A 25,831-nucleotide genomic window follows, 5' to 3' on the forward strand; every position below is an offset into this window, starting at 1 on the left:
TTGTAATGACTAAACAAAGAAATAAATATGCTTCATAGACCTTTATTACAATTATGTGAACAAAGTAAGAATGTAAATAGATTGAAATAGAAATATTATATCACTGACTACAATCAACAAGGGTGACACTTTGTGAATCAACAGCCTGTCGGCCACCCACCAATCCAAGAACTTAGAGTTGGGTAAAGGAATCAAACCCAGACAAAATATTGTTGTGGAGCCGGGTGTCGGTGGCGAGCACGACCGCGAGGTGGAGCAGTACAGTCGGCTCCACCGAACACCCGGAATCTAGATCGTGCTTCTCGGAGAACTCCGAGAGGCACGGGTCCCTTTCAGGACCGTGGTCGCAATGAGGTAATCTAATCTGAGGTAGGGTCCACTTGTCTAACTCCAATTTACCTAAGTACTCACGCCGTCCAACTACCGGGGAATCCACACCCTCGGCCGACTCTGTCCGATCCGAGTCGCGGTAACGGCTCGGATCCGGCATAACCGAGCGGAGTTACCAGGGCCGCCGGACCAAGTGCACAATTTTCCAACACGCACCATGCTAAGCCAATGAAAGAAACACAGAAATGAGCTGATACATTCAACAAAATGGATATTTATTTACAATAGGCAGGGAGGGGAACATAGAAGAGCAGAGTTATCCGACTCTAAGAAATGCAGTCAATGTACAAGCGAAAGCACTTAACAATTCTACTTGACAAGACAGGCCTGCACACAGACACACACCCAAAGAAATGGACCCCGTAGGGTCTTTATTGAAGGTTCCCAGCTCGAGTGAAGATGAGCTGGAAACCAGAGCTATCTTGGACCTGTCCACTTCGTGTGGTCTTCGACGTCCTGGACTGGCAGGACTCGAACCCGCAACCACGATGCCACTCCAAGTACCCGGGACGGAGGATGAAGGGCGGACACCAACCAGCGCGGACGAGGCAGCGAGCGCCGGCAGGCAAGGCCAGGCGATCCGGCAGACCAACACCAACTACTACCAGTCGGATAGCGCCAAACAATTGTTCGCTCCTTCTCCAGAGGGGAGGAGCCGCCTCCTCCGACCCGCTCTCCCTCACTGGACGGTTTTGGCGCGCAAATGCGCTCGTCACGCCTGTGATTGGCCAAAAGGGGCGCCAAGTCCGCTGATTGGACTGGGGGGGGGGGGCGTGGCGGGTCACGGCGGACCGCCCCTCAAACAGGAAGAGGAGTAACATTGTCCTGCGTGGGCTCTCATTCGCCGACCGACAGCAAACTCGCTTGCATCTCTCTGATTGGTCCAGAGAGATGCCAAGTCCTTCTTGAACTCCGCCCACCGCGAGCGTTATGGTGTCAGGATGGAACGACGGCGTTGTTGTAATTGTAAGTGATGTAAAAATGTAAAAGAAAACCCTGACTATCAAAATAACTCCGCAGTGCACGAACATTTAATTCCCATTAGACTAGGGACGGGACCCTAACAAGAAACACGTACTTACGATTCAACTGATCTATAAGGACTCTAGCTGTTGTGCGCTCATGGCTTCCAGATTCGCAAGACTATTTCAAAGGTGAGTATGTGACCTCTGTATTCTGAAAGAGAGCAACAATATTAAATTTAATAATTGAATCTCCTCTTTCTTTCACAAACACCCCTCCACCACTCCCAATGCACCAATAAATAACAATGAGGGGTGGGGAGAACTTAAAGAAGTAAAATAAATAACTGCATAATTATAGCAAAATGTGGGGAATAGAGTGTTTTCGTTTTTCTTCATCAAGTGAATCGAGATAAGTTATGATGTAACTGGAAGTGCCTGGATGGTTAAATCCAACCAGAGATGAGCGAAATGGACCAGATGGTTATCCATGCATACAAGATGGTGTGCTGATGGTGAATGCCCGCATTTGCTACAGTGGACGAAGACGTACAGTTGCTGTAAAGGAAGAATTCACAAAGGAATTGGTATCACGCCATATCCACAGATTTTTCTGATATTAAGATTTTACTGGTTTATCACGTGGTCAAATTATTACATTTTCATTCCAAATAACCAGAAATTATTAACCAAAATTATTAAAATCAACAATTTTTACTCTCCCTCTCACAACAATCACAGACTCTACCTCATTGTTCATTCATTGTTAAAACATAATAATTTTGTTCATAAATTTACACCTTTTCCAAGCAAAGCTATTCTAATGTGATATCCTTTAATAATAGTTTTGTATCAAAGGATTTCATGTCAATTATTTAAAAGATCTATATCTGACCATTATTTTACCTCATTTGATGGAGAAAAGTATCTTCAAGGAATGCTGCAGCGAGTTGATGAACACTGTTTAAATATAAACTGATGAAATAATCTGTGTTAACACAAAAATATGGTATTTTGGGGCAAGAAGACACACCAATACTGACGCAGGATTAGAGAGGGTGCAGGTGTGCATAGTGCAATTACCTGGACACAAAAATATAAACGGACAAAAGATGGACAAAATTTGTCGTCTTTTGGGAGAAAGTACAGCACACAAGTTTACTAATCTGAGATACGGGTGTTCAGAATGATTGTACAGTGGCTTGCAAAAGTATACACCCCCAACCAATAATTCCACATTCAGATGAATTACAAAGAAACATACAAAGAAACAAATGAATTTTTTTATGAATAACTGAAGAGATCAAACTAAACACCGTTCTCAATTAAGGAGGTTACGTGTTTGGAATACCTATAAAAAAACATGTATCAATCAAAATTCACTGGTTGTAAAAGTATTCCGCCCTTTAGGTCAGTACTTGGTGGAAACACCGTTTCAAGCAATGACTGCTACGAGTCTTGTTGGGTAGGTCTCCACCAGCTTTACGCAGTGAGATGGTGAAATCTTTGCCCATTCTTCACGTGAAACTTGCTCCAATTCTGCCAAGTTTGATGGGGATCGTCGATGGACTGCAATCTTCAAGTCTCGCCATAAATGTGCAATTGAGTTCAAATCAGGACTTTAACTGGGCCACTCAAGAACTTTTATTATCTTCTTTTGTCAAGTGAATAAACTCACTGTTGAGCTTATTTTGCAATGAAATAACTCTGGAATAATTCTTCCCACCAAAGAGCCAGAGTGTAATGTACCTGGGTGCTCGTATTGCGAAAGTTTTAAAAAAAAAGTCAAGTGAAAGAAAGTGTGTCCATCTTTGTGCTTGCGATCATTGTCCTAATGAAATGTGAATCTCCTTCTCAGTTTCAGATTCATGGCTGACTCAACCAGGTTTTCATTAAGGATTCAGCTGCACTTTGCACTGTCCCATTGTTCCTTCTATCCTGAGAAGCTTGCCAGTCCCTGCTGATTAAAAGCATCCGCATAACATGATGTTGACACCACCATACTTCACAGTAGGGATGGTGTTGACTGGGTGATGTGCAGTGTTTGGCTTGCGCCAGACGAAACGCTTTAAATTTAGAACAAAAAGTTCAATTTCTGTCTCGTCTGAACACAAAACTTTTCTCCACATGCCTGCAGTATCATGACGATGTTTTTGCAAGCTCCCTGGGAGATATTATATGGATCTTTTTCAGTAATGGCTTTTCTTGCCACCTGTCCAGAGGCCAGCTTTGTGAGGGGAATGGGATATTGTTGATTGATGAACACTGACCCCCATCTCGGGGAAAGAGCCTTGCAGATCTTTCAAAGTCATTGTTGGATTTACAGTGATATCACGAACCAGTTTCCTGCTTGCTTGGCTGCTGTGTTTGGATGGGCAACCTCATGTGGGTAGAGTCTGTGTGGTCTGATACATCTTCCACTTCTTAATGATGGATTTCACCACACTAAAAGGGATAATGAATGACTTTGAAATCTTCTTGTAACCCTCTCCTGAATGGTGCTTCTCCACCACTTTATGTCTGACTTCTTTGGAAAGATCCTTTGTCTTCATGTTTTCCTTGTTGGTTGACCAAGTGAGTCACATCTTAAAACTTCTTGGATAAGTGTGGGAGCTTAATTAAGTTAAAACACTGATTACATAAGGTGAAACCTATTACACTTATTTTGCAACCTTTCAAACAAATAATTTGCTTCTGAAGTGATTTCGTGTTAATTAAAGGGGTTGAATACTTATATAACTGAGAATCACTTGATTTTCTCTGTTAATCTAACATATTCACATTTTATCTGCATTTTTTTTTAGCATTACAGTATATCACTTTGGACTAGTTTGTGAAGTCTCTCTATATTAAGTTTGATTTGAAGTCATCATGAAATAAAGTCAGGTGGCATCAAATTGTGAAAACTTTGGAGGGGCTGAATACTTTTGTAGGCCACTGTAAGAATGAGGTAATAGTCCAAAAATACCAATTTCTGATAATTTCCAAAATCGAAATATCTATATTTGGCAAAAAAAAGATTTCATGAGTACAAATATATATATATATATATATATATATATATATATATATATATATATATATATATATATATATATATATATATATATATATATATATATATATATATATATATATATATATATATATATATGGAGAGGGCAAGGATGTGTCCCACAACAGTGGTGGGAGGAGAGTGGCAATATGTGGGAGAATTGAGCATTTACTGAGTATTGCTGCGATAGCTCAATTGCCAGAGAACTGGTGTGGTTAGCTACATGTACTTGGTTTGATCCCTGATCTGAGTACTTGATTTTCTCACATCCAAAACTTGATGATTTTCAATGCTGTCCAGCCTAGTATATTACATATACGAGAAGCACCCACTCCCTTCAGCCAGTAATACCCAACGAGAGGGGGGTTGTGTTATTATACTTATTCAAATGTGTAGTTCAAAATACCTCTCCAAAATATCTTTTGCTGCATAATTCAAAACGTGGGGACAGGAAAGGTGGGTGCTGTAATTTGTATATATATGTATGTATATATATATATATATATACATATATATATATATATATATATATATATATATATATATATATATATATATATATATATATATATATATATATAGTGCTGTAATTTATTGTGCTGTCAAGGGTGGGTACTTGTAATAAGGATGGGAACCCTATCCCACCTGGAGTGGTGTGACATGATGCACATTTACATGGAGAATTTCCACCTCTCCCATCCCTCAGTACACCGGCAAAGGTAAAAACACCCCGATGCACTAATTGGGATCATGCTGATCCTATTTACCAAGTCTAGATGTAATCGGCCCAGAATTATCGGAGGAGTAGCGCGACAAAACACAAACATACACCGATCCATGAATCCTGCAAGTAAGGATACCGAGATAATGAGAAATAAAAACCTTAGCATTCCTTGGATGACTATATCTCACTCGTATAACTCTTTAAACACCCCTCGTACATCAATTTGATCCCTGAGTCAACTCACTGTTGAGTTTATTTCTTGTTCAAGTTAAAAAAATGTCAAGTGCAAGAAAATAACTTCTCACCTGCATACAGATGTCTCAAACGTTGTCAGTGAATTTGCACCAGGGTTTCCTTGGGTTTGAGAGATTGTTATTGGTGACATCGTTGCACCACTGATTCCTGTGTTTGGTGAATTAGTAGTTGACGACCATTGTGGTTTCCACCAGTGGGAAATATCTGTGTTTGTTGGAGAAACAATGTTGGTAAGTTAACCATTTTGAGCTCTGAAATGGCAATAAGTCATAACACAATCATTGTGAAAAGTTTTAATATATTCTTCTTAATTGTATCCAACTGTTGTCCCACGGCCTGTTTGTTGCTTTTGCTCTTCCATGACCCTTGCTGTTTCATAGAAAAGAAAAGTGATGAACATCGAATAAAAGAGTCTCAGACATTTGTCAGGCCTTCTCTTTCTCTTTTGTATATCTCTCCATCTCCCTCTCCTTTGATGACGAATTGCCAAAACTAGCGTTATGGACGAGTTGATTGGAGAGATTCTGAGATTTAAATCAAAACCTCGATGGTGGAGGGTGCCCGGCTGATGATCTCGATGGTCAGTCAATATCTTCATTGAAAAAAAACACTTCTTCCTTCTTCCTTTACACGCTTTTGAAAACGTATTTTTTAAAAAGCTTCAAATCCTTTACTTCTCTGGCATCAGCTTGCCATGTGTTCTTCATCAGGATTTATTCTTCCTCTTCTTCAAAAAGCATATTTTGGAAACCTGTTTCCAACAAAAGTGCTTGGTCTGTCATCCATCCTCCAGTTCCCACAGCATGACATTTCTCCCTGCCTTCAACAACAATTATTTCCACCATCCCATGATCTTTATCTCATAATGTTGAATGTGGGTATCTTGAGAACTTCAGTTTGCAGAGGTTGTCTGCACCACTCAACAATCAAATCTCCTTCACAAAATTCTACAGTCAAACATCTCCGTGTCAGTATCCTCCCCTAAATCTCCTCCAAGCCCGCATCCTTTCAATCCCACTCCTTCTATGTGTGCACCTCTTCAGCATCTCTCCACTTCAGATGTCCCCCCTTTCTGCATCTCTTCTCACGCCACCCTCTCCAAACTTCCCCTTCACCCCATCATCTCCAAGCTTCCACATTCACCCCACCCCTCAATGCTACCCCCTCTCAGATTCTTCCTCGTCCTGCAAACCTTTCAGCTTCCCTTTCCCTGCAAATGTCTCCTGCTTTTCCTCTGCTCCAATTGGTTCATCTGATCATATGCTTGTGAGAGTCAACATCTCTCTGGTTTGACTCAGAGTGCTGCCTCGGTACTGGTGTATCTGGCGGTTCACTCAAGCAGATTGGGAGAGACTGAAAGCAGCCATGTCCTTTCAAGACTGGTCTCACATATCTACTGCCCAAGGTATGAACTCAGCCAGGGAATTCTTCCACAGATTCCTGCTCTTCCTTATGCATAAGATTCATCCCATCTCGTCTTTAGTAAGATTGAACTTTCAACCTTGCCTCCCTCCTGAAAAAGCTGGTGGAAACTTGTTAAACCTGTCTCTGGTATATGCTCCCCTTCCATCGCTTCTCTCACTGCACATCCCCTTCCATCGCTTCTCTCACTGCACACGGCACCACAGCCAATTCCGCTCGTTTGAAGGCCGAATACATAAATTGTGTTTGTTCCCAAATCTTGTGTTTCCAACCCCTCACTCTGTGTATCAACCCTTACCAGTTGTGCCCAACTGCTCCTGGACTGCATCTTTCACAACTGAGAAGGTGGAGAAGTTTCTGGCAACCCTCAACTCTGCCACCGGACTGGACAGCATCAGCTCAAGTGTCCTAAAAACCTGCTCTGCTGCTCTTGCACTTCCTCTCTCTGCCCTTTTCATCCTGTCATTTGCACTCGGTCATCTTCGATATGCTTGGAAATCAGCCAACATCACTGCACAACATAAAAAGGTGCAAAAATGGATCCTCTAAACTACAGACCTATGAGCTTACTTCCAATCATCAACAAGGTCATGGAATCCATCATTGGAGGTGATATGAAATCCTTCCTTTTCTCCAACTACCTCATATCAGATCACCAATTTGGATTCAGACCAGGTCACTCTGCCTTGCACATGCTGCTTCTACTCAGCCAACAATCAATGGAGGTCAGACATGAAATCAGGGCTATCTCTCTTGACATATCTCGTGCTTCTGAGAAAGCTTGTTATCCCAACTTGCTCTCCAAACTCTCTGCCTCTGATGTCCAAGGCCAACTCCACACATGGCTCCCTGAATTCCTCTTGTCTCGAAGCCAATGTGTGGCTCCCAACCGCATCCTTTCTTCCCCTCTGTCTCTCAAAGCTGGAGTGCTCGAAGGCAGTGTTGTAAGCCCCAGTCCTATTACTAATCTTCATCAATAATCTCTCTGACTCTCTGGAAAATCCTCTTTATCTATTTGCTGATAATTCCACCCTGTGTCGTGACATCCCTCATCCTTCAAACAGGCAGGCCACAGCCTCTTCCCTCTCTTCAGACCTTGAAAAAACATCACAAACTGGTCAAACACTTGGAATGTGTCTTTCAATCCTGACAAATCTCACAAGCTCACTCTTTCTCTCTCCGAAAAGACCATTTGGCAAACCCCACTCTCTACTTTCTTAACAATACTCTTGAGGATGTCCAGTCATGCACTTCCAGTCACTCACTTCCAGCCACTATCTCTCTTGGGGAAACCACATTTCAAAGTTGGCCTGCAAAGCCAGTCAGCAACTGGGCATCCTCCATCATGCAAATTCCTTTCTTGTCACACCTGAACTCCTGTCCAACTACAAAGCCTTCATCCACTGCTTGATGGAGGACTGTTCTCCCCCTGGGCCCGGCTCCCCTGCCTCACATCTTTCGCAGCTTAATGCCATGGAAACCAAGGCCTTCAAGATTATTGTAATCTCCCGTGCAAAAGCAGAGTCTCTGCTCTTTACAGGCTTTGTCGCCCCCTCCCCAGGTTTTTGTAGGGCGTGCACAATCCAGCATCAACCCCTGATGGTGAAACTATCTAAATCCAAGATCACTGCTCACTCTTTGTTCTTGTTTTTTTTCCTGCCTGTGAAACCAACTTCCACATTCTCTTCAATCTCATTTTCCCCTCTTGGTCATCAAGACAGCTGTTTACCACAATCTCAGTTCATCCCCAATCCAAAACCTTGATATTTTCTATCTTCGTTAACCCCAGCCCAGTTTCCACTCTTGAGAGTTTCCTTTTGTATCTATCTTGTCCACCCCCCACATCCTTTCCTGTGCCCCATTTATCCACACACCCATTAATTGTCCAAGTCTACCTCTGTCTTGTCCTTCAATGAAGCTGTTGGTGCCCCCACCCTCTCTCCTGTTCCTCTTCTCCTGTTAAGTCCTGATCCCTTTCATGTATTTGCTCTTCCATGAGCCTTGACTCAGTCTACAAAAAATAATAAATTTCAGGCACTCAAAAAGCTGAACAAATTCTTCACATCTTTCTGTCTCAATCTCCATATCTCTTCCCCTACCTTTCCACCTCCACGCTCTCTGTCTGTCTCCCTCCGTCTCTGTCTGTCTGCTCTGTCTGTCTCTCTTCACACTGGATACTTTGCATTTGCCTCGCTCAGTGTTTGTCAGAAAATGGATTTATAATTTGTTCAGGATGCTAGTAATACCCACCTATTTATCATGAAAGACATTGAGGTGTTTTTAATGTGAACTAGCAAATCCCAGCAGAAAAGATACCCAGCTTAGTGTGCTTTTAAGGGATGGCACACCGAGTGATGCAGTAGTCGATACAATAAAACAGAAAGGGTCTGTTTCTCCTCTGTATGAACATAACCTTACATCATCAATTCATTGTCTACACACCACACAAACACAAACACCACCACACAAACACAAACACACCACCACGCAAAATATTCCACAAAAGTACTGTCGAGGGTCTACGATCTCTGATTGCTCTTTCCAGTTAGTCTCGCCCTGAAAGGTTTGCGAGACGATTGTAACGCCCGTATATGTCTGTCTGTCTGTTTTTCTGTTTGTGTGTCGACGTCGATAAATTTTCGCTTTAAAAATGATTTTATCTGCAACTGCTTGTCTGATCGATGCAAAACATTAAACAAAAGAGAGACTCCCCATGGAGAATATTTCATTGATAACGCTGATATCAAAGGTCACATGGTATCGCAGCCATTATTGAATTAAAAGAAAAACTTGGATATATTCCCCAAAACCAGTGAAAGAAAAAAATTGAAACTTGATGCATGTCATCATCTCCCCATTGGGTTTATAGGGTAATAACAATGACATCATTGGTGAAGTGGTATTCCAGCCATTAATTGGTTGAATTGAAATCCCTAAGTATCTAAAAAATTTGATACATCTGATCTAAGACCTGATGAGAGTGAGGAATTACATTTATGATGCCATTGGTCACGTGGTCTGGCACCCATATTGGAATGAAAATAAAAACGTTTTTAAAAATTGTCTTCTCCATACCGCTTAATCGATCAATCCAAAACTTCGTACACACACACACACACACACACACACACACACACACACACACACACACACACACACACACACACACACACACACACACACACACACACACACACACACACACGCACGCACACACACACCATTGGGATTAGAATTAGTAATTTTTTTTCACATTCACCTTCATTGACACAATTTAGCCTCAATGTGCATAAAAATGGTTGTTAAATATGCTAATAATCAATCAGTAATCAATAACGCTACAGACAATGGCAATGTATGTGACATAATAGAATGATGTATGTGACATGGATGATACGGATATATGGGCAGTAATTGCAGCATGTTTCGTTAACGATGGTATTGTGACGTCCACGGGACTTGAACAGTCCTGCCAACGTAGAATGAGCCGAAATGATGGAGGCGGTTTATTTATTTATAACCCAAACATGGCGGTTCTAATCGCTCTACCGCAAACGGGACGAGGAAGGTGGCACGAGTCACTTTTCACTGAGTTGATGATGTTTATTTGTTTTTATTATTAACCAGAAATAACAAGACTCGGCAAGAAGAGGGATCCGGGGCGATTCGACGGGATGGTGCGGGATCGGGCGTGGGGAATACACAGACAATTCCAATGAATATACAAATCTCAAACCCTCTAAGGCGCCAGGTACACGCACACACACACAAAACATCGCTATTTCTGGTGGTCAGGCTGGACCGTGGTGTGGACGCAACTGTCCCTGGATTGGCGTCGGACGAGCTGGCCTTGCTCTCGCCAGGGGGGCAGGAGAAACCGTGGTGCTGTCGACCTCCTGGTCTTGACCCAAGTCCGCTCACAGCCGCCAGGGAACCAGTTCTGGCGCCAAATTGCGAGCAGGAGAGGGAGGCAGGTCCGCTCGCCGTTCGACCCCATACTCCGAGTCAGCAGAACCCCAGAGCCAACCAAGGTGAGGCACGAGGCTCAGCAAGGCTCCAAGACACGATGAAAAACAGGATCGAATCAGCGCAACAACAAGCACGCTCTCAGCACAACAACCTCCACCCCAAAAAAATGGTCTTTCTGTCCCGATCTTCTTCCTCTTCCTTTTCGACCCCGAACAGAACCTTTTTATCCTCCGTCCTCGTCACTTCCAATTGAGCCGTTTTATTGGCCCTGCGCCGTCGCCTTCCGCCAATCGTGATCACGGGGCGGAGACATCTGCAGCACTGTCCTGTGACGTCTCGGCCAGCCTCCAGGGACTACTAAAAGGGGTTTACGCAGACACACTTACCCTATCCCGTGTCCCTATCTAATTACATGACAATTATCATTTCCCCCTTGAAGAAATGGACATTTACTAGACAACTTATCACCACTGAATTGCTACTTATTACATCGAGATCCTGGTACACTCGAACAGCATGGCATACCTAATTAAACATCCTAATTACCCTTTGAATGCATACCCCCCCCTCAAACGTAACACTGCCCCCTCCTCTGGTACCGCAGCTCCTGCAAGGTATATCACAGGCGCTACCGTACCAGCCTTAACACTTACTGACTCACACCTAATTAACCTAACGAAATAAAGTAGGAGGGGCAATGGGCAGCGAGTCGCAGCTAACTTACCTATCCTGCTTAATGTACTACCCCCTTATGGCCTTATCCTCGCCGAAACAATCATTCATTTTTGTTTTATTTTTTTATTTTTTATTTTATTTTATCACTTGAGAGCACTGAGCGAAGTTGCACTCCATCCTCTGGATCATCGCTCTTGCCCAACACTCTTCCAGTGATCTGGGGAGGGGAAACAAAAGGTTCCACAAAAAAAAAAACACAACACTTATACTTTACATTCCTACTCTAAGCCTTAACGACACTATTCACAGGATATTTACACTTGACCGCATCCCCCAGTGGATGCTAATAGACCCAGCGTTACCTGGGGAGCCAATTTTCAAATTTGCTTGCACCAAAATTATGCGGACATCATGCCCTTGCTGCACATGTCAAGTTGTGCGGGATCGAGTGGGACTCATACATCTTCACAACACTCACACCATGGTCATCATCACATTTCTAGGTCATGGTCCCCATTTTAATGATGCAGGCTGAACCCCGTCATGGCCGTGAGGTGGGTTACCACAAGATGATGGGGGCATCTCAGGTGCAACCATGCCCACAGGTAAGCTTTAGTCCAACCCGGACGTTTCTCCGCCCCGCTCCCTTTGCTTCACACCCCCCTGGTAGCCATCAGCTCTCATCCCGTACAACACACTGGAAGGGGTCTCACTGGCTCCTCTGGCCTTCGTGGGTTGCCAAGGTCCTACCTGCCTTGGTCGCCCAACCAGACCCTCTCCCAGTTGCCTCCAGACACTGTCACCGTTAGCCAACAGGGGTGAATCTCCTTGAAGGGGGTCGCAATTCCCGCTCACCGTGAGCTTCAGCAATCCCTGCGGACAAGCACATCATCCCCACCCACAAAACCTACATGACTTCCCCACCCCATCGGCCTTACATGTGACACCTGCATTTCTAACACTTCACCGACCATGACCTTCCCTGTTACCACACCATGTCCAATAAAAAATCAACGTGTGCACCATACATTTCACTTCTTCACTTAAAACAACTCACACAGCACTTCTCACCCGATCCACGCACCAGCCATTGGACAGCCACTCGTGCCCGCTTTGTTATCAATTACCCACTGTCCCGATTGTCACTCTAAAACCCAGCAGAACTTACAAACCCATGCCAATTTTCCCACAATTCACTATTTTCACCAAGGGAGGGCACTTCGCCACAATCTCAGCAGCCGAGCATGGCCGTATATGCTCAGCCCAATCTAGTCTCCCCGACCCCCGACAGTGATCTCGGGACCCGACCTATGAAAGGGCATCTCGGATAGACCTGGCGGTTCAGCAGGAGGATTCACCCTCGCCGAGTCTAAAAGTCTATTGGAGGGTCCCTCTATCGCCGGGTACCGGCAATATCGTTGCATGTGTCCTCTTCGCCCGCACCGGAAACAACTCCCCATAAAAGGCCCCTGTGAGTATCGGTGAAATGTCTCTTCCGGTTCCGGACCCCCTCGGCCATAATCGAATTGCTCTTTTGGCTGGGCTGGACCCCGCCACTTTGGCGCATCAACTACCGAATTACCCCTTATCAAACTTGACAGTTTCTGGGAAATTTCCTGAAACATTTGGGTAATGCCAATTTCTCCCAGCCCCCCTCCCTGATCCTGGATCTACGCCTGTCGGATCGTCACCGATGGCCTCTCTGGAACCCGATCCGGCCGACTCCACGAGGCCAGCCTGGCCGCACATTCAGCCGCTCGGTGCACGGTGGGTGGATCCTGTAGCTCCCCTAGCGCTCGGACCTCAGGGTCAGGAAGAGCAGCTAAAAATTTCTCTAGTGCCAGTCTGTCCCATGCCTCCACTGTTAGGTCCCGATACGCAATCCTGACTGATTGGTAAATGTCCTGTGCCAGCTCCTGCACTGTCTCACCCGGCTTTAATCTGCGGTGCTGGAGCTGGGCCCGCACCAGATCACAGTTCGCTGGAAACCCAAACCGACGGCGCAACGCCTCGCAAATGTGGGAGCTGGTCAACATCCCCTCCGCGATCACGTTTAACACATCTGCGGCTGGTCCCCACAACGTTGCCACCAAATTCCCTGTACGTTCCCGCTCATTCCACCCGTTTAGTCGGGAAATACACTCAAATTGCGTCAGAAAAGCTTCAAGGCTCCCTGACCCGTCAAAATTTACCAGGGGGATCACTTTACGGTGGCCCGCTTCTCAGTTTCTCCCTTGTCCTAATCCAGCCCAGGGATCAAACACCCTTGTGGCTGCGTATCCAATTTCGGAGCCCACTGTGGCCAAAGATGTTTTGTGGTGAGGGTCTCATGGGTCAATTTTGCCTCCTGTTCCAAACGTTGAATGGACCGATTCACCTCTTCCCGCAGGATCTTCTGGGCCCGCACAACCTCCTCCAAGGCTCCGTCGCGAGTTTGTAGCTGCTCCTCAACCAACCCGGACACTCTACTTACAAAAGACGGCTCTACCAGGCCTTTATCCAAGACTTCATCTTGGCTCATAATTTTATCTTGTTCGTCCAAACGAGCCTCCAATCCTTTTACCTCCTCCGCCAAATTCATCCCTTGCTTCCTCAACTCTCCCCACTCTTCAACCTGCAGCTGCATACGAGCATCCACACAGGCACGATGACATTCCAGGCTTTCATCCACTTTATCAACCCGAATGTTCGTTGCATCAATTTTATCTACCAATTTTTTCCGTATATTTTCCCCCTCCAATGTAATTTCTACCTTTGTTTCCTCCAATCTATCCTCGAATTTACTTTGTATTTCTCCCAATTTAACATCCACACACTCCTGCATCTCAGTTTTCATTTTCTCCATCTTTTCCCCCAATTCATCCCTCATTAAATCAATCTGTGCACCCAACTGTATCTCCATTACCCCCAATTGATCTGTCATTTCTGCCCCCTGTGCCGTCATTTTTGCCATTTGTGCCGTCATTTCTGCCCTCTGTGTCACGAATTGATTTTCCATTTGTGCCGTCATTTCTGCCCTCTGTGTCACGAATTGATTTGCCATTTGTACCGTCATGTCCCCTATTAAACGTTCCAACATTGTCTGGATCGACATCGCGCCGGTTTCCGGCGCTGCCGGCCCCGCTACGGGCGATGAACCACGGTCCACGCTCGGAATAGGGGAGGTTCCAACCCTACCCCCGTCTCTCCCTTCTTCCCCCGACTCGCTGCCAGACACGTGGCCTTCCTCCTCAAACATCTGCACATCCGCCATGGTGCAGAAGTCCCGTTTGCCGCCAATTAATTTAAATTTGAAAAATCCCGCCAAAATTTTCCCGCGCTCGCGCGCTTTTCTGTAGTAATTTTATATTCCAATTCGTGGCGAGATTTTAATCTTGGTATATTCTCCCGATACCAAATATAATTTAGAGGGGTTCGAACATCCAACACCCTGACACCAATGTGACGTCCACGGGACTTGAACAGTCCCGCCAACGTAGAATGAGCCGAAACGATGGAGGCGGTTTATTTATTTATAACCCAAACATGGCGGTTCTAATCGCTCTACCGCAAACGGGACGAGGAAGGTGGCACGAGTCACTTTTCACTGAGTTGATGATGTTTGTTTGTTTTTATTATTAACCAGAAATAACAAGACTCGGCAAGAAGAGGGATCCGGGGCGATTCGACGGGATGGTGCGGGATCGGGCGTGGGGAAAACACAGACAATTCCAATGAATATACAAATCTCAAACCCTCTAAGGCGCCAGGTACACGCACACACACACACAAAACGTAGCTATTTCTGGTGGTCAGGGTGGACCGTGGTGTGGACGCAACTGTCCCTGGATTGGCGTCGGACGAGCTGGCCTTGCTCTCGTCAGGGGGGCAGGAGAAACCGTGGTGCTGTCGACCTCCTGTTCTTGGCCCAAGTCCACTCACAGCCGCCAGGGAACCAGTTCTGGCGCCAAATTGCGAGCAGGAGAGGGAGGCAGGTCCGCCCGCCGTTCGACCCCATACTCTGAGTCAGCAGAACCCCAGAGCCAACCAAGGTGAGGCACGAGGTTCAGCAAGGCTCCAAGACACGATGAAAAACAGGATCGAATCAGCGCAACAACAAGCACGCTCTCAGCACAACAACCTCCACCCCAAAAAACGGTCTTTCTGTCCCGATCTTCTTCCTCTTCCTTTTCGACCCCGAACAGAACCTTTTTATCCTCCCGTCCTCGTCACTTCCAATCGAGCCGTTTTATTGGCCCTGCGCAGTCACCTTCCGGCAATCGTGATCACGGGGCGGAGACATCCGCAGCACTGTCCTGTGACGTCACGGCCAGCCTCCAGGGACTACTAAAAGGGGTTTACGCAGACACACTTACCCTATCCCGTGTCCCTATCTAATTACGTGACAATTATCATTTCCCCCTTGAAGAAATGGACATTTACTAGACAACTTATCAGCACTGAATTGCTACTTATTACATCGAGATCCTGGTACACTCGAACAGCATGGCATACCTAATTAAACATCCTAATTACCCTTTGAATGCATACCCCCCCCCTCAAACGTAACAGTATTATTGATCAGAATGAGCGCGCAAGGTGAGACAATGCGTTCTTACCAAGCACCGTTCTCATTAATTAGGTTTTGTGATTAAAATCTTACAAGACATTTGACTCACCCTCAAAATTTATCAGGAGGACAATATCTCTGCGCCTGATGTATTGTCGCTTGTGAAGATGAACATGAGGGAGGAATGTCCTGTACCCATAACCTGGTCCACGGTAGTAGGTGCTACCATTATTATACACTTGGTGACCAACTCTGTCTGGCCGATCCCACCGGAAAACAATAGAACCTGCAGGAAGAAATAAACAAAATTAAAATTTAGGATGATACTTACCAGTGGATGAGTGCATTTAAGATGTGTACAAAAAAAACAACCAAACAAACAGCCATTTTCCCCTGCTGAGCAGGGGTTAGCTTTTTTTGCGGTCTCCATGCAATCATGTTTCCCTTCTTGAGGCAATGTTTTATGGACGGATGCCCTTCCTGACGCCAACCCTGGTCGCCTCTTACGACACACAGGGATATGGTACACCTATTCTAACCGGGGCATACACCGGGACAAGTACACTGGTACTCATTTCGCCAACTTCGGAAGGATGACAGGCTGAGTCAACCCCCTGGTGTTAGTTCAGTGGAAATGGGGCTCAAACACAGGACCCTAGGATGCCGAGCCAGCCCCCCAACCACTAAGCCAATACCAGGCTATTATTTAAGACTAGCCGAAACCCCGTCACAGACAGATTCCGTTCCATGAGCCCAATATGACAACCAGTGGCGGATCTTGTAAGAGCCGGATCCCAGTCGATGTACTCCATGGCCTTACCTCTTGAGGCCTACAAAACGTCTTTGTACACGACATTTTTGGTGCACACTACTCCTTGTGAAGAAGTCCCCTGATTTGTGCACGTGTCTACTTTGACTTACAAACACCGTGTCAAAACTTCTCAGGTCACAGTACCGAGAAAAACGTGACGCGACCGCGAGGAGGAGCACAAAATTGGTCCTTCAGTATTAATATCGTGATGGAAGATACAATATTTCTTGTGACATTTTTTTGTGTCAAATTCACATTCTGAGGTAGTCAGCATGTGCAGAAGAGGGTTTTACATTGCAGACGCTATTTTCGAGGAGTGGAATTACACCTCTCAGCGGTGGCGGTCTGTCAACGACAGACGTAATGACGTCAGCGAATGACCGATGATGCCATGACGTCCTTACGCCTCTCAGTGGTGACGTCACACATCGCCATGTAAACGAATGTAAAACGAAAAGTGTTTATTCTGCTTCAGAGTTGAAGTTTGACTATTGCGATGCACTCTTACAGGTACGAAGTTTCTTTCAGTCCAGGTCACGTTACCGAGAAAAACGTGACGCGACCGCTAGGAGGAGCACAAAATTGGTCCTTCAGTATTAATATATAGATGTGTACAGTGGGAAAAATATTGTTGCGGTTCTCGGAACCGCATGCATCCAACAGATAGTGGTCCCAAGACAGTTATTCCATTATTATACGTGTCGATAGTCCCTACCATTTTGTCTAGCGGGACAACAGGGGCGTGCGTTGTGATGATCTCATCGCTAGGTTTGCTTACATCAATTTTTTTTCTTCATTTCATCCCTACTCTTCTTTTCTGATTATTCCTGAGGTAAATCTGAGCTACATGCGTCCTTCGCTGTGAGATGGGTCCTCTCGGAGGCCAGTGCGTGCGGTGCCGCTGCGAGGAAACGATGACGCGCGAGCATTAACAGTGCAGAGCCCCCGTTCCCAAGCGAGCCCTCAACACAACGTGTGCGGCGAGTCATACAGTGCCCTTGGCAGTTCTGGATTATCGACTCGAGCTTCCCATGATCTGGGGAAGATTGCCAGTTGCATTAAAAAGGCATACGAATGAATACCTCTTAGGAGGCTGCATGAATGGTGTTTTTCACAACACAGGAAACACAGCCAGCACGATGCCCACGATGCACGAAACGCATACGGAGGCCAATAAAGGAGACTCTACGCCACGTTGGGTGGGATGCGAGGGTGTGAAGTAAAAGCGGCGCATTCCTTTTCAACCAAATATCTGATACATATTGGCTTTCGCCCCACGCACACGCGAGCAGAGTCGTGCGGACGTGAGCGCTGGCCACGTGCGTAATGGCTGAACCCCGCACACTGTATGGAATGTGCTTGAAGGCAGATACGTACGCCACTCGCGACTTTGTTATCATACAAAGCAGGTTACGAATGCACCATTCGCGACTTTGTATCGTATTTCCTCAATATCTGACACATATCGGTGTTCGCCTCGCGCACATGCTAGTAGAATCGGGCAAACGGGAGCACTGACCACGTGGGTCATGGCAAATCCGCGCATACTGCGTGAAACTTACATGGATTTCTCCATAACAAGGTACCTTCGGCCCTCGCGGGCAGCAGCTGATTCCTCACGGATGGTGAAAGTCTTCTCGTCTCCATGGCCAGCGAAGCTGCGACCAAGCAGGGTAATGTTGTACAGTGCAGGCCACATTGGCGAACGTGGAGCAAGCGCATTGATCAGCACTGGTCAGACGCCCGAGTGGGCATGCTGGATCCTCGGCCGGTCGTCAGGGCACGGCCCGGGGGTTTTTGCCGGATGATTCATGCGCCAAGTTCGGTGTGGGCGATTCGTGTCATGTCATGGGGTCAGAGCAAAATATTTTCCACGTTACTTTCCAGAAACGGAGTGTTGCGGTTTCCGACCAAATTTATTGGGCCGCGTGAGGGGTCAGGGCCAATCGGAGCGCCCGATTCAGGTGATGACGCTTCGCTTCGGGGTGACCCCCGCCCTGAGCTGTGAGTCCTACAAAGATCAGAGCGGTCCCTCCGCTTGTCTCTCTCTCACTCTCTGCCCGACATCGCCACGACCCACCTCCTGCTGTCTGGACTCCACCTCCTCGTCTCCGCCCACACGACGTTGACCCCACCTGCCTACCTGTTCCCGCCTCCCACTCCATCCACGCACTCTGGACTCCGCCCCTTCTCCACTCAAGCCCCTCCTTCACGCCCACGGTCGCCACATGCGCTGCTGAATCCAGCGATGACGTGCCAGCTTTCGGGTACCACACCACGGAGCATTCCCCCTCCCCCAACCCCCCGAAACGTATTGGTGGCGCATTCATGCAATCAAGTACAAAGGAACCGAGATCGTAGTCTAAACTCCTCTCGCTTCTTGTTTCAATACTTTCTCTTCATCGGGTTTATGTGTCTGTGTGTGTGTGCGTGTATGTGTCCTGTGTGTGTCCTGGCGCCTGTCTGCTTAAGTAAGACTGCAGAAGATCGTTATTGTTATCATTATTATTGTTATAATTTTTGCGTTAAGTCTGCTCTGTGTCCTCTTTTGTAAATTGCCTGTAAATAAATCATCATTAGGAATGTTCCCAGCTAGTTTTTGTTGTTTATTTCATTGATCCAGCATGGTCCGAAGCCGAGCCTAGCCGGGACTTTATTCTCAACGATCCTTTCCTTTTAGCCAGTACGTCCTTGGCAGTCACTCGGCTGCATCCGAACTGGTAAAGTGATCCGATCCGGTAGAGTGATCCGGTTAGGACAAGGTGTACCGAGGGCGTGTTCCCCGGTAATTAAACCACGTGATTAATTAGGTAACCCGATTAACCCATAGACGGGAGGACCCCAGGTCACACGGTTGAGTTATTGGCGTCCACAGTCGGTTAAGCGACCTGCCGCATCACGGAATTATCCATGTACGACGGCCTACAATTCCGGGGAGTCTGGTGAGAGCCGAGATAGCTTTCCTCACAGAGTAGACTTCTCACCTGAACCCGGCCCGCAACAATATTATGAACGTAGATATAGCCATAATGGGATAAATGGGAGTGTGTAGAATGTGGATGTGAAGAGGAAGCAAAAACAAACCATTAAAATATGTTGTTAAATCTGGGTCTGTGGTGATACTGTGAGTACTGGACATACGGAGTCGTACATCACTGTGTTGGTCCATCACAGACATCGTGATCTGAGAAGAAAGGAAAATCTGAATTGACACTGCATCAGAATGAAGATCAAGAAATACATTGATCCTTCCCGCCACCCCACCACCCTCCCCCCGCCCCCCCCACCAATTTTTTTTTTTTTAACTCCAGTATCAACACTCCAGTTGCAGCATCCCAAAGTTACGTACCTGTTTCCAGGGACAAGGCCACTGCAGGTCTTCATCTTGATCTCCACTTGTCAAATGAACAAACAAACTAATGCTTTCACTGTTTTGGTACATTCCATTGGGGTACATACTTAGCTGGAAAGAGTATCCCTCAGTGCTGTTAAAGCGTTGGCTGTAGATTGCTGATCCTGCTGGAGTTTTGTCAAGAATGGAGGTAAAGTTCGGTATGTGCCAAATATGTGCGAAGCAGGATACTTCCATCAATGTGAGGTCATCCACTGCCCAACCCCCTGCCTCTGCCGAGACTCCAGCCACTGCATGCAAAGCCAGCCGGAAAGGACTGCTCTCAGACAGCGGTACTTGCGTGAGTTTCCACTGATTAATATTGGTGGCTGGTATGTTGGAGACCACTTTAAACTGTGAGGAATTTGAAGGATGACTAACAGCAATCTGGAGCTTGTCATCAGGACTGCCTCTGTGCTGGTAATATATCTGCAGGCATTGTTGGTCCTTTTGGGGCCGCAGCACACGGGTCTCAATTACTGCCAGGTCACCGGGACTTGCTGCAGTGCTGTTGAACAACAAGAATGGACCCCCATCTGTGGAGGAAAGAAAGGTCATACCTTGGAGATTCAAAACCGTGAAAACTGTTGATCATCTATCGTCTGACATTGTGCTGTTCTGCAACCAATTTTTAAATCAGGCTTTGTTACATTGAGATTTGGTTAAATTGTGTACAATATAGCATTTTTTTAAAGATAATTGCAATTGAACAAGATTACAAAACAAGCACAATTTCTCAAGCCCTCGTTTATAATTAACCAATTCATTAAAGCTGTTGTTAACTCATATAAAACTGGATATACAACACCACATGTAAAATTGATCATTTCAAAAAGATTTCAGCTGAGGAGGATAAGGCTGACAGGATGGCTGAGCCCGAGAGATACCCACTCTCGCCTCTAAAGTGTCAACCTTTGATGAAAATCCCGACTCAGCTATAAACTGCCATCCTGGAGTGATTCACAGGCATGGTGATACATCAATGTGTGTGACATTCCTCGGATAGATGTTAAATGGGTATCCCGTCTGCCAGCATTCGTTTTTGGATATAAAATATCCCATGGTATCCTTCGTGAAGAATAGGCGAGCTATCACCAGCACCCTGGCCAAATTCCAAATTCCTGCCTTAATGTCAGGCTTGGCCAACCGGTTCGTTTAGACTTGGTCCAAGCTATCCTTGGCCGACCCCACAAGAAAGGTGGGATATTGGTGGCCGTTAAAGGAGTAAAAGAAACTGAGGATGATAACAGGTCTAAACTCACCATCTGTTTCACTGGTGAAAATATCTTCAGTGGTTCCAGAGACCCAATGCCAGTCAGCATCATCGGCTGCGATCTGCACCATGCCACAGATGGTGACGTCATCAAAGGTACATCGGTCCAACAAGGCCAACGATGAAGCTGTGGTCAAAAGGGTGGTATGCTGTCAGTGAGTGAGCATAATTGTCAGGACAAAGTAATGAAACAAAATTAAATTAAGCTGTTAGCATTGTTGGCATTAAGTTAAGCATTGTCGAGGCTCGTTGAAAATGAGTACAAGTACACTGAACGGATCAGGACACAATAGGACAAAAGGAACAGTGGTTTCAAAATTGGCCTCCAAAGCCAGGCACCGACTGGGTATCCTCCATCGTGCAAAGTGTTTCCTTGCCATACGCAAGCACCGATCCACCTCCAAGGCATTCATTTGCAGCTCAATGAAGTACTGCTCTCGCCTTTGGGTTGGCTCCCCTGTCTTACATCTTGCTCAGTTTGATGTCGTGGAAAGAAAAGCTTCCAAGGTCATTGGAATTTCTCACGATGAAGCTGAGTCGATGGGTCGATCGCTTCACCAATTGCCCACAGGTTGGTGGCCTCTCTGTCCTTTTCCACATCATTTCTAATCTTGCACCCTCTGCTCTTTCCATGCTTTGTCCCCCCTCAGGGATGTGCAGGATGCACACAGTCCACCAGCAACCCCCTCCTTGTGAAACTGTCTCAATCTAGAACCACTGCTCACCGCCAATCATTTATTCCTCTTTTTTTTTCCACCTATGGACCCAACTTCTATCCTCTCTTCAATCTCATTCTTCCCTCTTAGTCTTCAAGTCAGCTGTTCACCACCATCTCAAATCATCACCATCCAAAATCATGAGCTTTTCTACACCCATTAAAACCACCCCACCCCTCACAAAATTTTTCTTATGTATCCATATTGTCCACCCTTTGCGTTCTCCCTTACCCTTCGTCATTACATGCATCCATTTTTCGTCCATATCCGCATACTTTTTCCCTCCACCCTGCTGTTGCTGTTTCCCCTTTCTCCTCCTGTTTCCTTTGTTGTGTTGTATCCTGATTTGTTCTGTTCCACGGCCCAGAGTGTGCAGTAAAACAAGCTCGAATGAGCTAAGATCCTCGTCCTCTGAATGATGACGTCATAAAAACGAATATGACGTCATTGTGATGTATCAGGTTTGCGATAAATTATCTGTGGTCATGCCCAGCTTGAGTCCCGCAAACAAAATTTAACCAGCTTGCCTAGTTTCGGAGATAATGGTATAGGCGATTTACATTTGCGGCGATATGACGTCAACTTTTTTTCTCGAAAGAATTTCCAAAATCGGAGATGGTTACTGTCTGCGCAGGGTATTTTTACATATATATATATATATATACATATATATATATATATATATATATATATATATATATACATATATACATATATACATATATACATATATATATATATATATATATATATATATATATATATATATATATATATATATACATATATACATATATATATATATATATATATATATATATATATATATATATATATATATATATATATATATATATATATGCATATGCCAAGTTTCAGGAAGTTTCGATGAAAACTGTAGGCTGTGAAACAAAAAAGTCCACAAGAAGAACAACAACGTGAGTAAGACTTAGAGATCCTCCACAAGGATCTAAAAACAAAGAGTACAGAGAGGGGAGAAACACCAACAGCAGAGTTGAAAGCAAAGACAGAGGTAAACTTGGTCAAACAATGGGAGTGGGGAGGAATGGAGGGCAGGACAGGATTCACAGGGCGGACAAGATGGATACAGAAGGAAACTCTCAGGGGGAAAACTGGAAATATAGACTGGCTTTGGGTCGAGTGAGGTTGAGGAGCGAGGGGGGGGGGGTTGGTGAGGATATAAAATATCATGGTTTGGATTGGGGACAATCTGATCGAGATTGTGGTGACCAACTGTCTTGACGACCTGGAAGGTAGAATGACATTGAAAAGAATGTGGAAGTTATTTCCACAGGTGGAAAAAAAGAGGAACGAATGAGTGGAGGTAAGCAGTGGTTCCGAATTTTGAGCGTTTCACCAGAAGGTGGTTGATGGTGGACAGTGTGTATTTTGCATAAAACCTGAGATGGACAAAGCACGGAAGGAGCAGAGGATGCAAGACCAGGAAGGATGTGGTAGAAGATGGACAGACAATAGATTTGTCTGCTGTGGCATAGTGATGGGTCCAAGAACTCAGCTTCATCATGGGAAATTCCCATGATTTTGAAAGGCCTTGGTTTCCAAGGCATCAAGTTGACCAAGATCTGAAGCAGGGGAGTCAGCCCAGAGTTGAGAGCAGTAATGCATTAAACTGCGGAAGAAGGCCTTGTCGGTGGACATGAGTTCAGGTGTGCACACAATAACTGTAAGGGATTTTTCTCATGATGAGAAACTCCTAAAATGGCACAACTTGAGGCTTGCCAGTTAAGCAGAACCATGGACACCTTCGAGACGGCTGTCGTGGTTGTATTGTGGGATACAATCCTTCAAAGAATTAACACAACAAGCAAAGAACTTCAAAACATTCAGGTAGAACTGGGCATCATTAGCACACTGTTTAAGTCACTCATTAATACTGTTTCTGGGATCTGAGGGAACTTTAACACTTTTTAGGTTGAAGCTAAACGTCTAACGGAGATAGACAGCGACAGGGTCGATTCCAGGGGGACAAAAACAAAGAAGAGAATGTTTGGAGAGCCGGTGACCAATGTGAGACGATGGGGACGAGAGGCATTAATCATCATGCAAACTCACTCCACAATCTGTGTTCATCACACCGAGGAATTGCAGAGACGTAACGAAGCACTGGACAGAAAATTTGGATTCATATGCAAAGTTAGCTCTTTAAGCCACACAGAGATAATCAAAGCTTCCGGTGAGTTGATGCACATTTATCCATGGGAATTTGAAAGGGGCCTCGCAGATGAATTCTGCCATTTCAAGTCAGTTATTCAAAACAAGGACAGCCTAACATCTGCGAAAGAAGATGCTAAAAAAGACAAGGGATCTCAGCCTGTCTAATTCGTTCCCCAACATTGACATTTGTCTGACAATGTACATGTGCATCCCTGCATTCAGGAGAAAGGGGAAGATCCTTTGTAGTTCCGAAACATGTGAATAATCATCTGTGAACAACAATGGGCAAGAAAAGACTGAATGCCATTCGTTTTCTTGCAATTCAGAACACATTCATCACATCCCCGTCATTTGATGGCATTGTTGAGGAAGTCTCCATCAGCAAGAGACGACAGGACGCTTCTGTGATCGACCATCAAACAGGTTAAGAAATGATTAATTAGCGGTAATTAATTATGTATTGATTACTTATTTATGTATTATAATTAATAAAGTAGTTTATTGTCACTCTGTGAATGCTCCCTCCTGGCTCGATCTCCGTCTGGGTTGTATTACATTTAGGATTGGAGTGATACTTTTCATATCTGTGCGTGGTACGTGCGGTAATTAGAGGGTCGAGGGGGCTGAAAGGATCGTGGGCTTCAGGCCCACGGACTCTTTAACCTGGCCCTGCTTGGAGACATGAAGGGGTCAAAAATCGTGAGTCCATACTCACTGCAGACTGGGTCCACTTGTGTTTTTTTTTAAATCCTCTTTCACCTTGCTCTTTCATGAGTTTTGTATCTGAAATAAATGAATGAAATACCTGGGCAGATCACTCAAACCTGCACATGATGGTATTTGTGCCAAACTCATTATTCATGAATAGGTATGGATCTGTCCCATTGACTGCATGTGATTTGGCCCTCCACGTTTCCTGGTCTATTGTACCAAGTTGGTGAAAGTGTTTACGTCCTTGGCACATTGGGGATGTGATTGTATTCCAAGACTGATAAAAACTGTGTGAATGGAAACTGTAATTCTCAATAATAATTATTAACAGTTACTTGTAAGTCGTATATGTTTGTTTTTTTACATCAAAGGAGAAAATAGTGTGTTGATTACCTTTCATAACACAGAATCAAACCATTGAAAAGCAATTTCTGCTCACATTTTTAAGATGGTATAAAATGTTTTGATGTGATGTGTTCACCTCCTGTCCATGTCCTTTCTTACAAACAAATTTGTTGGAGAATCTGCTTGGAATGATATCATGTTCAGTTGAATATGCTTCTTGATTTAAAAAAGAACAAGCATTTTCTCCATTCCGAGTCAGGTGACATATTGAAACACGAGCCAATAAAATTATTTTCTGGAACTGGGAGATTTGATGATATTTCAAAATGAAATGACAATTTGAATCAGGCTATAAGCAGAATTATTACATTGCATGGGCCAGCCGAG

General features: G+C 45.1%; 1 protein-coding gene across 1 annotated transcript in view; it reads right to left on the reverse strand.

Moving 5' to 3' along the window:
• Positions 1-584: 584 nt before the first annotated feature.
• The window catches only part of LOC147019851 (meprin A subunit beta-like), a 70,029-nt gene continuing 44,782 nt past the window's right edge, over positions 585-25,831 (reverse strand). The window contains exons 9-14 of the mRNA XM_085894624.1: positions 21,466-21,603; positions 20,162-20,739; positions 19,897-19,996; positions 16,111-16,287; positions 5,437-5,590; positions 585-1,910 (exon numbers count right to left, since the gene is read on the reverse strand). Coding sequence (XP_085750750.1) covers positions 1,799-1,910; positions 5,437-5,590; positions 16,111-16,287; positions 19,897-19,996; positions 20,162-20,739; positions 21,466-21,603 — 1,259 coding nt within the window. The 3' untranslated portion in view covers positions 585-1,798. The remainder of the gene's footprint in view (positions 1,911-5,436; positions 5,591-16,110; positions 16,288-19,896; positions 19,997-20,161; positions 20,740-21,465; positions 21,604-25,831) is intronic.

Source organism: Eptatretus burgeri, chromosome 9 (assembly GCF_056783735.1).
Source record: "Eptatretus burgeri isolate ZD-2024b chromosome 9, Ebu_testis_v1, whole genome shotgun sequence".
In the NCBI taxonomy this organism is placed as follows: domain Eukaryota; kingdom Metazoa; phylum Chordata; class Myxini; order Myxiniformes; family Myxinidae; genus Eptatretus; species Eptatretus burgeri.